The sequence below is a fragment of the Populus euphratica genome, unplaced genomic scaffold (assembly GCF_000495115.2).
Source record: "Populus euphratica unplaced genomic scaffold, PopEup_1.0 scaffold1380.1, whole genome shotgun sequence".
Classification (NCBI taxonomy): Eukaryota; Viridiplantae; Streptophyta; class Magnoliopsida; order Malpighiales; family Salicaceae; genus Populus; species Populus euphratica.
Window position 1 is genome coordinate 29,947 of NW_011501234.1, and position 12,899 is coordinate 42,845.

At 34.4% G+C, this 12,899-nt stretch overlaps 1 protein-coding gene across 1 annotated transcript; it reads right to left on the reverse strand.

Annotated features, from left to right (window-relative positions):
• Positions 1–259: 259 nt before the first annotated feature.
• Positions 260–3,784, reverse strand: LOC105117505 (elongation factor 2). Its single transcript, XM_011015191.1, has 3 exons — positions 3,706–3,784; positions 3,304–3,433; positions 260–2,994 (listed from the first exon to the last, which is right to left on the reverse strand). Exons 2-3 carry the CDS (start codon positions 3,392–3,394, stop codon positions 554–556), a joined length of 2,532 nt encoding a protein of 843 aa, XP_011013493.1. The 5' UTR covers positions 3,395–3,433; positions 3,706–3,784; the 3' UTR covers positions 260–553.
• Positions 3,785–12,899: the final 9,115 nt, after the last annotated feature.

The following is a 12,899-nucleotide window of genomic DNA, read 5'->3' on the forward strand; positions in this document are numbered from 1 at the left end:
ATAGGCTAGGGATATCAGAACGAGCACTACTGATGAGGAATGGTGCACCCATTGAAGAACCCAAAGAAAACAGGAAAAATACACATATAATACGATCTGCATTCTAGAACCCAAAAAAAAGGAAAAAATAGTTGCTGAGAAAATCACAAACAAATCTATACCAGCTCCAGTTCTACTTCAGGAATTCAGGTCATAAAGCACCACTGGCTGGATCTGATCTATTAAAGACCAAAGACAATCACCACAAACAAACATGTAATAATCTGATGAGGAATGCACCCATTGGAAATTAAATATAACACGATAAATACCCGAATAATTTAAACTTTAAAGCATACCAACTTCATCACAACATGACTGGAGTTACTACGAGACAACAAAACACGTGACAGAAAGAATTCCACCTGTTCAAACAGGGCAATTACTAATCCAGAGTAACGAAATTTAGAAGCACATATAAGAAGACTGCAACAAACCAAGCAGCATCAATGCCACTCTGTATCGTCATATCTCTCAAAGCTAATCAAGTTTCTTGAACACCATACTGAAATGCTCACAGCTTGTCCTCGAACTCAGATAATGGGGTCATCTGCTCCTTCAAACCCTTTCGCTTCCTGATATCCATAACAAGCTGTGCTGCTTGTGTCCCGGCTTCCATTGGATCAGAAGACATCATGTCCCAATGATCAAAAACACATTGTGGGAAAGCCTGTCCTGATGTTGCAGCCCTCAAAGTGCCGGAAAATCCAAAAGACTCGACAACAGGGAGGTAGGCCTTGATATTGTACAGGGGGGTACCAGGCCTCTGCATTTCTTCAAACACATGACCACGTTTCTGGTTAAGAACACTGTAGATGCCACCAAGAGCCTGCTCGGGGGCTTGTATCTCCACCAAGTACACGGGCTCAAGAAGCCTGGGCTTGGCAGTCAGCTGGGAGGCATAGATAACCCTCCTAGCAGTAGGAATGACCTGCCCACCACCTCTGTGAATGGCATCAGAATGAAGAACCACATCACAGACTTCAAAGCAGATACCCCGCATGTTTTCTTCAGCCAAGGCACCTTCCTTTGAAGCCCACTGGAAACCAGCAACAACAGAATCCTTGATTTCATTAAGGTACTGAACTCCCTTACACATATCCACAACCATGTTTGGCCCAGTCGTCTCAGGACCAAAGCACCAGATTTTCTTTGCAAGATCCTTGTCCCAGCCAAACTCCTCGGACAAGATCTTGCCACGAATCTTCGGATCATCTCTTGGACCAATACGACCATCATCAATAGCCTCTGCAAGCCCTTCCTCCATGGGTCGTGCCTCCATGTAGAGACGGTTGTGCTTGTTAGGAGATTTGCTCATCACCACACGGCAGGACTTCTCTAGGACAGTCTCACGGAATGACACAACAGGGTCAGACTTGATGATTTCTGCCCCACCCATAAAATCATCCTGCAAATCCTTCAAACAGATCTCAAGGTGCAGCTCTCCAGCTCCAGCAATGATATGCTCTCCAGATTCCTCGATGCTACAAACAACCATGGGATCAGACTTGGCCAAACGCTTCAGACCTTCCACCAGCTTGGGGAGGTCAGATGCTACCTTGCACTGAACGGCCACACGCACTACAGGCGAGACAGAGAACTTCATAGCACGAATGGGGTGGGCATCGACTTCCTTTTCATTAGTTAGAGTGGCATTCTTAGTGATGAACTGATCCAATCCAACCAAGGCAACAGTGTTACCACAAGGCACATCCTCCACGGTTTCTTGCTTCTTCCCCATCCAAATGACAGTCCTCTGCACACTCTTCACATACAAGTCCTTCTTCTCACCAGGCACATAGTTTGGTCCCATGATCCTAACCTTCAGACCAGTTGTCACCTTTCCAGCGAAAACACGCCCAAAGGCAAAGAACCTACCCTTGTCAGAAGCAGGAATCATCTTAGACACATAAAGCATGAGCGGGCCCTCAGGGTCACAATTCCTGATAGCATTGGCATAAGCATCATCAAGGGGACCCTCATACAAGTTCTCCACACGGTATTTCTGAGCCGTGGCAGGAGAAGGCAGGTGAAAGATCATCATTTCAAGCAGAGCAGTGCTTGCTGGCAGCCAGGTCTGCATCACACGCTTCATTAGAGGCTTTCCCATCAAGTCCTTCTCATCAGACTTCATGACAACACCAAGCTTTTGCAACATGGGCCACAATTTATCCTTCTGATCGTTCATGCACGTGTTAATAATCTGTTTGATTGGCTCATAACAAAACTGCACAAAACCACGCTTGCAAGTAGCAGAACCAGTGTTCTTGCTGGTCCACTTCTTGGTAGCGGGATCAAAAAAGTTCTCACCCCACAGCCTCTCCATCATCTTAGACTCATCCACTCCAAACTTTGAGGCATACATCTTGGCAAAGTTGGTCAAAGTGAAAGCCCAGCCGTGCAAACCAGCAGAGAAAGCAACAGTACCCTTCTCAGGGTAGACTTGACAGTCACCAAGGAGGGGATCTTCATAGGTTGCCATGATGACATTGGCATTCTCAATAACCCTAGAAAATGTCTGAAACGCCTCCTCTCCATCAACCTGGAGCTCCAGGAAACACCTGTCCATCTTGTTAACTGTCAGGACAGGCCTGATCCTCTCACCCAAAGCCTGTCGAAGCACAGTTTCAGTCTGGACACACACACCCTCAATACAGTCCACAACAACCAGAGCGCCATCAGTGATACGAAGAGCAGCTGTGACCTCAGATGAAAAGTCAACGTGACCAGGAGAGTCTATAAGATTGATAAGATACTCATTTCCTTGCCTCTCTCCCTTGTAGCTCTTGAGGGCTTCGTCTGACATCTCATAGTATAGAGAGATGCCAGTAGACTTGATTGTGATACCACGTTCTGCCTCATCTGCCCGGGTATCAGTCATTCGAACATCACCAGCAACCTCTTGGGCAATGATACCAGCAGCAGCGACAAGAGAATCAGTGAGAGTTGATTTTCCTGCGAAGGAACACAGATCAAATCCAGCCCAACGAAGAATTTCACACATAAAAGCACGAACTTTCAAAAACAGAAGTAAAAAAAAAAGCACATAAATACCAGCACAGACGTCAAAAAAATAGTAACCTAATATAATAGAGAATATAAAAAAGTTAACCACTGCCAGGAAAAAAACCCTCAAGAAAGCACATGCAGATTTGATTAGGGAACAACAACACCAAAGTTTCCAGTCAAAACCATGAAGTATACGCATCCAGTATAAATGGTTCGATAAGAAGATAAATCACATAAATTCAAACAAAATCCTACCATGATCAACATGAGCGATAACGGACATGTTACGGATGTTGTGCTTGAAGTCCATAATACGCCGAAGCTCCTCTGCTGTAAACTTCACCATCTTGTCGAGCTCCTAAAAATTTAATTACGATAATAAAACCTGCAAAAACACAGAACAGCCATTAGGATGTCACAGTGTTTCATCAGACCCATCAAATTGTTGTCCAATCAATCATGTTATGATCTACTCAACACAAAACCAAGGATCCATTAAGAACCCAGTTGTTAATAGGGCAATAAAAGAAATCAATAAATATACACTAATAATGATAGCCATTAGCTGCACCCAAAAATAGTTTATATATGCGTTTACTAGCAGATCTAGATAGAGTAGACAAGAGGATGAAGGAGCTAAGGGAAAAGAGAGCTTACAGGGACGAGGAGGCGGCGAAAAAGTGAAAAAGAGAGTAGTGTTTTAGGGTCACTCACTCTACCAGAAAATGCATGTGATGAGGGAGCTGCAGTTGGCTAACATGAGGGTATTTATATGTGATTTCTGTGGCTGACTAGGGTTTTGCATTTCTGGTAGGCTAGGGCTTTGAATTTTTGTATTGGGCTGTAGTGTCGGGCTTTCATTGTGGCATTTCACAGTCTGCTAACAAAAGCCCGATTGTACGACGAATAGATATTTGAAAGTTGCCTTTTGCCCTTTTTCATGTGCTCTTATCAAATTAAAATTATTAATTAATTAAATTAAAGTAAATTACCTATTTAGTGTTTCTCCCATTTTTCTCTTGGAAAAAGAAATCTTATTATTTACATTGAAAAAAGAAGAAGGGTAACATTATCATTTTATAGGATATAAATGTCTTGTTGGAAGGTGTAAAAAGTTTTTCATAAATTATTTTGATTTTGAAAATGCTACATCATCCTTGAATAAAACAAATACTAATACTTAGGAGTGTAATGAATTTTTAAATTTTTTATATGGTGAGTGGACTTAAATTTTTTAAACCTTTGCTTTAAAGATTTTTTTCATATTTTCCTACATTGTTTTCTATTATTATCAAATATTTTTAGGATTATTTTTAGCTTTTCACACTTTTTTTTTTGTTAATTTGGGGTTTAGAAGAATTTATTTAGTTTTTTTAATAATTAAAATAATAAAATTATAGACGTGTACAAGCACGTATCTACATATGAAGTATCTTGCTATCTTTAAACAATACATGTGGCACATTAAAATTGTCAAAAAAAAATATCATTCAAGATGTTTTTCATCCTTTATGGTGAATCCAACCATAATGGGTGGCACATGTGAATCTATTCATGCTGGATTCATCTCAATTTGGTTTTTTTTTTTTTATCCTTTTCTTTTTTTTCTTTCTTAAATTACATGTTGGCCATGTAAAACATTATATTAGACTTTCATTTTATTTCTTTTGACTCATTATCTCTTCTCTTAATTATAATTATTTTATTTACATTGATTATTGCTAATTGAATTTTATTTTTAATTTTATCTCTAATCATTTGATTTTAAAAAAAAATTATCAAATTTGATCATCATTATTTTAATTGATATTTGTTTTTTATTAAATCATTTTCTTGATTAATTTGTATTTTCAATTCCATCCATAAAATATTTTTTTAATTTAATTTTTATTTTAAATTTGGTTGCATTTCTTTTAATTGCTATTTTTTGAATAATTTTCTTAATTGATTTGTTTTGTTCAATTTCATCCATAAAAATTTAATTTTATTTAATTTTTATTTTAAATTTAGTTCTAATTATTTTAATTGCTATTTGTTTTATTTTGCATTTTGTTCCCTCAATTTCATCCCTTCATATTTGTTTCATTAAAAACTTTTCTGATTTGTTTTTTAGGGTTTGCCTGTAATAATGTCAACTTGATCTAATGATTTGGGTTATAAATCTAAAAAATTAGTTTGAGTTGATTTTGTTTTTTTTTAAGGCACTTTTTTCAAATATTTTGTGCCGTTTATTTTTTATTTTTTATTTATGGGGTCATTCCAAATTTATGTTCTAGGTTATGTATTTGATTTGTTGACCCGAGTTGCTTGTTAAGTTCGCTCAAGGTTTTTTTTGTTTTTATATCTTTCTATTATATCGATAGATGTCCTTTCTTTACATTTTAAGTTCAATTTACGTTATTTGAAATTATTTCTTTTTAATTTAACTTTTTATCTAACCCAAGTTTAAAATTAAACTTATAGGATTTTTTTCTAACATAACCTAAACAACTTGGCAGCTCAAATAACTAGTTAAAAACATCAAAGGATGAAATTGAAAAAAATAATGAAATTAAAAAAAAATCTATCAACTTGTTTATTTTCCAAGCTCAGGTCTAAAATTAAGCATATGAAATTTGTCTTGACGTGACTCAGTCAAATTAAAAAGCCTAAAAGCAACCTAAATAAATATTAAATAGAGTTTGAGAATAAAATTAAAAATAGATAAATAAATAGAAAGTAAAATACCTCTTAACTTGATTCTTTGTTTTGTTCAAGTTTAAAATTAAATATGTAAAATTTATTTTGATATGATTTAATTGATTTGATCAACTTAAAAATAACTTAGATGATTTATAAAAAAACATGAGGTTAAAATAAAAAAATAAAAAATAAAAAATGAAAAAATAATAATTCTGTCACTGTTCATATTGATCATAGCAGTGAAACATGGGCGTATGACCCCACGTTTTTAGTTAGTAGTATAATCTTCGCACTGCCAGCACTTAACAAGTCTCTTAAACATACAAGCGTTTAAAAGCTCAGTACACACACACACACACACACACACCCCTACTTTCTGGTTAAGTCTGTTGGGCCATGACCCATAATCAAGACTGAACGAGATAGGACAACTACCGTCTGGCCAGGTGTATGGGGCCACAGCCCATAATCAAGACTGGACAACTGCTATCAGGTCAAGTTTTTTAGGCCGCAAACCAGACAATTTGTTGTCCAGTCATACCAATGAGGCCACAATCCTATGAAATTGCCTTTCTTTGTAAAATCGCAAGTCACAGAACATATTTCCAGGTCGCGCATTATTGCAGACGTTAATAGAATTATTTTAATAGTTAAGTAATATATTCTAGAATTTCTGATCTATCTAAAAAGTTTTTATTGACGGGTAGAGCCACTGCTGTCTTTGATTTCTCCTCCGAGTAAAGTCCACAGTAGGCTTTTAACCCTTCTTCTTCTTCTTCTTTCCAGGTAAGTCACCGAGTGTAAGGAATAATAAAGCCAGATCCATACGCATACAGACAATTTACGAGAAAACATTCTACTATATAATTTCTCGTTATTCTCCTTCCATACAATGCTCTCTATCGTAAGCGTCGAAGAATTCTTTATTTATATAAAAGATTCGTTCTGCGGGAGAGCACAAAAATACCAAGTCCAGACACATCAGCTCGAGAGTAATGAGGTAAAGGGTGAGAATAATAAGGCGAAGCTATTCAAGAGTACTACTACCTGATAATCTCTCAAAAACAATTATGGTAGCAGCGATGAAGATGGATAGTGGTGATGATCATGGCGGCCACAAGTCAATAACAATAGCATGCCGGGTGATGGTGGGAGTGGAAAGGCACTGGTACATGTTTTGGAGTTGCTGGGTGCTCACTGCTCATTAGTCATGTCATTTAAAGGGATGACGAGAAGAGCGACAGCGCATCGGACAAAAATAGGCGATTAGCATGTAAAATAAAAAGAAAAGGTGAAACAAAAAGTTTTAGTAAAATAATATATATATATATATATATATATATATATTTAAAATGACATGTGAATTAAAATTTTATTGTGGTTTTTAATTATGATACTTAATTAAATATTATATTTTTAAATTGTCATAAAATTTTAATTAAACAGCAGGTTTAACTAACTATTATAAATAGATAACGATTTATAATAATTAGTTAAATTAATTATCTAGTTGACACTAAAAAATAAAAATAAGTTATTATGTATCGATTCATAATAATTATTAATTACTTGGTTAGCATTAAAAAACAGATGTAAACTATTGTCTTAACAAAAACATTTTGAGATTATAATTGGAGTTTGTTTTTTAATTTATAAATTGAATAAAGATATATATTTTGGTTCATAAAATATTTTTGAAAGAAAAAATTTATAAAATCATAGTTTTTTAGTGAACTGATCAACTAGTTCATATAATTAGATCAATCGACTGATCGATTAAGCTGGACGATTGGTAGTGAGGTTACTACCCCCTCCTAAGATTCTCCAACGTCTAAATCTAACAAAAAATATTTTTTGAGAAGATTTATTATTTACTTTATTAATCTAACATTTAATTTAATTAATGATTTTAAAGAGTTAGAAATTTTATATTTTTAATAAAATTTAGATAGAGTTTCTCTTATATAGAAACCATATCTAAAATTTTGTCTTGCTTATAAATACCTACAAAGAACCACAATAACCACATTATACTATCAATAAGAATTTCTTTGTGCCTCCGATCAACAATTGTTCTAGAATTGATTTTTTTTTATTGTAAACATGTCATATCCCCTTATCTAGGATAAAAACATTAATCATATATTAAATGAAAAATAGAGTAATTTTTTTACATAGTTTTCAAACAAAAATCTACCAAAATTTTGATAGAATCTCTCTTATACCAGGATATCCCAAGTTATCGATATATAACCTGTTTACACTTCTAATATCCCACATCTCATAACTAAATCATGACTTAATCATCCTGAATCTCAATCCCATAAATATCATCATCATCACAACTATACTATTTATAACATATATTGAACAACTAATATCATTATAGAAAAATAAATAAGATAAACATATATACATGAAACTTGATTATATGAATTACAAAATTAAGTTTATTTATTCAAGTTTAAACATTAATTATACAAATAAAGTTATATAAATATTTTAATATTACAAAATATAAGGATATACTCCATAAAATTAGATATAAAAAGTAAACAAAAGTTAGGATCTACTCCTATCATGCATGTGATGGTTTTGAAATAAAATATCATAATAAATATAGTAACATAGAAATCCAACAATTTAAAAAGGCAAACATGTATTTATATTCTATTCACTTATCTTTTTTTGTTTCCATTGGAACTCTTTTTTATTCAACTACTAAAAACTGATTCATCTTCCACTTTTAACTTCCATTCAAAATTTCATAAAATCAACTACAACTATTTTTGCCTAACACATTGTTAATACCAATTTCACTAGCATCATCACCACCTCTGTAGGCGTCGATGCATGACGATCTCCTTACTTAAGACCTTAACATATACTAAATGTATGTGCATCGATGCATGACGATCTCCTTACTTAGGACCCTAACATATATTAAATGTATGTGCATTGATGCATGACGATTCCCTTACCGGGGATTCTGATATACAGTTGATTAGTACTTAAAAATGCATTTTTATCAAGGTTTTATATCATCATTTTACACTTGAAGTATCAATAACTCCTTAACTAAAGCATGTTTTATAATAATATATCTAATAATATAAGATACCTTTAATTTGTGATAAATATTCATTTTAAATGCAGGCCTATTATATAAATAAAAGGATTGATTGATGAATTTAAGAACTGAAATTGAAAGGACAAAGAGATGGCCAAACTTAGAAACGAGATGCAGGTGCAATCCAAACCGGAACACTGTTCGGTAATTAGGTCATATCTGGAGCTGTAGATCTCAGATTTTGGTCTACTTTATATGAAACCAATCACCACTTTCACTCAAGAACTAGGAGAAACATTTTACCAATGTTGGGATAGTTATTGAGACTTACTTAATACTTGCCCTCATCATGGTTTTGAAACATGGAGATTGGTTTCATATTTTTATGGAAGGTTAACACCTAAAGATAGGCAAATGGTTGAATTGATGTGTAATGGAACTTTTGAAGATAAAGACCCTAATGAAGCAATGGAGTACTTAGACTTGTGATTAGTACTTAAAAGTGCATTTTTATTATGGTTTTATATCATCATTTTGCACTTGAAGTATCAATAACTCCTTAACCAAAACATGTTTTATAATAATATATGTAATAATATAAGATACCTTTAATTTATGGTAAATGTTTATTTTAAATGCAGGCCTATCACATAAATGAAAGGATTGATTGATGACTTTAAGAACTTAAATTGCAAGGATAAAGAGATGGCCAAACTTAGAAAAGAGATGTCGGTGCAATCCAAACCGGAACACTGTTTGGTAATTGGGTCATATCTGGAGCTATATATCTCAGATTTAGTTCCAATTTATATGGATGGAAAGGTAACATATAGGCCTATAACTTTCATATGGAGCCCAAGATCTAAAAAAGCCATTTTCAAGTCCAAATTGTTGCAACAATAAAGAAGCCCGAATCTGTCTTCCAGCCCGAGCACTGTTCAGTATTTTGGCCATATCTGGAGTTCTAGAAGTCCAAATGAGCTGAATGTTTTACACAAGAAAGCTGAGACAATTGCCTACAAATTTCATGTTTGCAACTGGCTCCAGTTTTGACTTTATCAATGACATTTTACATATTTAATTATGGGCTATGAAAGGAACTTGATTTGTTGTTAACATAAGTTATAATCATGAATGTTAATGATTAGTACTTAAAAGTGCATTTTTATCATGGTTTTATATCATCATTTTGCACTTGAAGTATCAATAACTCCTTAACTAAAGCATATTTTATAATAATATATCTAATAATATAAGATACCTTTAATTTGTGGTAAATGTCTATCTTTAATGCAGGCCTATCACATAAATGAAAGGATTGATTGATGACTTCAAGAGCTTAAATTGCAAGGATAAAGAGATGGCCAAACTTAGAAAAGAGATGTCGGTGCAATCCTAACCGGAACACTGTTCGGTAATTGGGTCATATCTGGAGCTATATATCTCAGATTTAGGTCCAATTTATATGGATGGAAAGGTAAGACATAGGCCTACAACTTTCATATGGAGCCCAAGATCTAAAAAGGCCATTATCAAGTCCAAATTGTAGCAACAACAAAGAAGCCCGAATCTGTCTTCTAGCCCGAGCACTGTTCGGTATTTTGGCCATATCTGGAGTTCTAGAAGTCCAAATGAGCTGAAATTTTTACACAAGAAAGCTGAGACAATTTCCTACAACTTTTATGTTTACAACTAGCTCCAATTTTGATGTTATCAATGACGTTTTGGGCAGACGAGATTTACAAGTATTAGCATTAATTGAATAAGATGACTAATGTAATCATGTTAACAATATATAATCTGATTGGAACCTCCTTTGTGTGTGGTTTCCAATTCAATAATAAGAGTTTATACTATACTTGTTTGATATACCATTAGTGGAACCTCTAACCTTGACATTTGTTATTATTATTGACCTTGACATTTGTTATTATTATTGCTTAATCCTTACATTAATATTTCATCTCTAAGTTCTCATCATCATCATCATCTTCTTCTTCTCTTTCTTTATTATTATTACTACTACTACTACTACTACTACTACTACTACTATTATTATTATTATTATTACTATTGTTGTTGTTGTTATTGTTGTTTTATTATTGTTATTTATAATTTGTACAAATAACCTCCCTGTGGTTCGACCCCGGTCTTGCCGGGTTATTTATTACTTCGACACTCCTGCACTTGGGAGAAGACATCAATCTTTTCGTCGTGTCAAGTTTTTGGCGCCGTTGCCGGGGAGGTAAGTTTTTGTATAAATTATAATATTTATTTTATTTTCTCTTTTCACTTTTCTTGTATATAACTTTGTTTCTTTTCTCGTGTTTCTTCTTCTTTTGTTTTCTTTTTCCTTTTATTCTATTCCTACACGTGCATGAGAGTGTGGTCACGTACATCAAGTGGTAGACTTTGTAGGGTATCCTCATCATTTTCAGAAAATATGGCCGAAGAAGATAATCAATCACTTCATAATGAAAATAATGAGAATAACCGTGCTAGAACACTTAGAGACCACATGCATCCCACAAGAACAAGTGCACCATCATGCATAGTTTTTCCTCCCGATGCATCTCATTTTAATTTTAAACCAGGTATTATTCAACTTTTACCTTCTTTTCATGGCTTAGATTTAGAAAATCCATACTTGCATTTAAGGGAATTTGAGGAGGTTTGCAACACATATAATAACTTAAATTGTAGCATGAACACCATCAGATTAAAGCTTTTTCCTTTTTCATTAAAAGATAAAGCTAAAACATGGCTACAAAATTTAAGACCAGGATCCATTTGTGCTTGGGATGAAATGCAACAACAGTTTTTGAAGAAGTTTTTCCCATCTCATAGAACAAACTCTTTCAAGAGACAAATCACCACTTTCACTCAAAAACCAGGAGAAACATTTTACAAATGTTGGGATAGGTATCGAGACTTGCTTAGTACTTGCCCTCATCATGGTTTTGAAACATGGAGATTGGTTTCACATTTCTATGAAGGGTTAACACCTAAAGATAGGCAAATGGTTGAATTGATGTGCAATGGAACTTTTGAAGATAAAGACCCTGATGAAGCAATGGAGTACTTAGACTTGTTAGCTGAAAATGCTCAAAATTGGGACACCGCGGGTACTTATGAGGCACTGAGTAAAACTCAACCTCATACATCTAGTGGAGGTATGTACAACCTTAGGGAAGATCATGACCTTCAAGCCAAGTTTGCATCTTTAGCTAGGAAAGTCGAGGCACTAGAATTAAAAAAGAGTGGTCAATTAAAATCTGTGAAACAAATGAACACTCAACCAACGATTGTCCAACCTTGCCTTCTTTTAAAGAATGTCTCCATGAACAAGCCCATGCTTTAAATAGTTTTCAAAGGGCCAACCACAACCCATACTCACAAACATACAATCCTGGTTGGAGAAATCACCTGAATTTCAGTTGGAAGAGTGACAATGCACAAACTTCACCACCACAGTTCCAAGCACATCATAATTTCCAAAATTATCATGGATATGCACCTCCTTATGCTCCATCTCCTACAAGAAAGTTTGAGGAAACTTTATATGCATTCATTGAAAAGCAAGAGACAATCAACACTCAACTTACTCAAAGCATAACAGATTTTAAAGAAACTCTTGCAAAATTCACATCTGCTCTCAATTTTCAAGAGCAAGGTAAGTTTCCATCTGAACCACAGCAAAATATCAAGGAGCAATACAATGCAAATGCAAGTAGTTATGGAAGTCAACACATGGATCAAGTTAAATAAGTCATCACTTTTTGTAGTGGTAAGGTTATTCAAAAACCAATTCTTGAACCTTGTGAGAAAGATGATGTGTCAACCTCTGAGGGTAAGGAAGGGGTTGAATCTGAAAATTGCAAAAAAACGACTGATTCTCCGCCAGCTCTTCCATTTTCTCATGCCATGACCAATCAAGAAGAAATCGAGGATGAAAAAGGCATCGAAAAGGTTGATGCGAATCTTTTATCAAAAGTGACAACAGATTCGACACCCGACATCACACCAATCGATGATTACTTTACTGATAAATCTCTACTTTCTCTTAGTTCAATGCCTTGGTTTGCTAAAAATATCAATT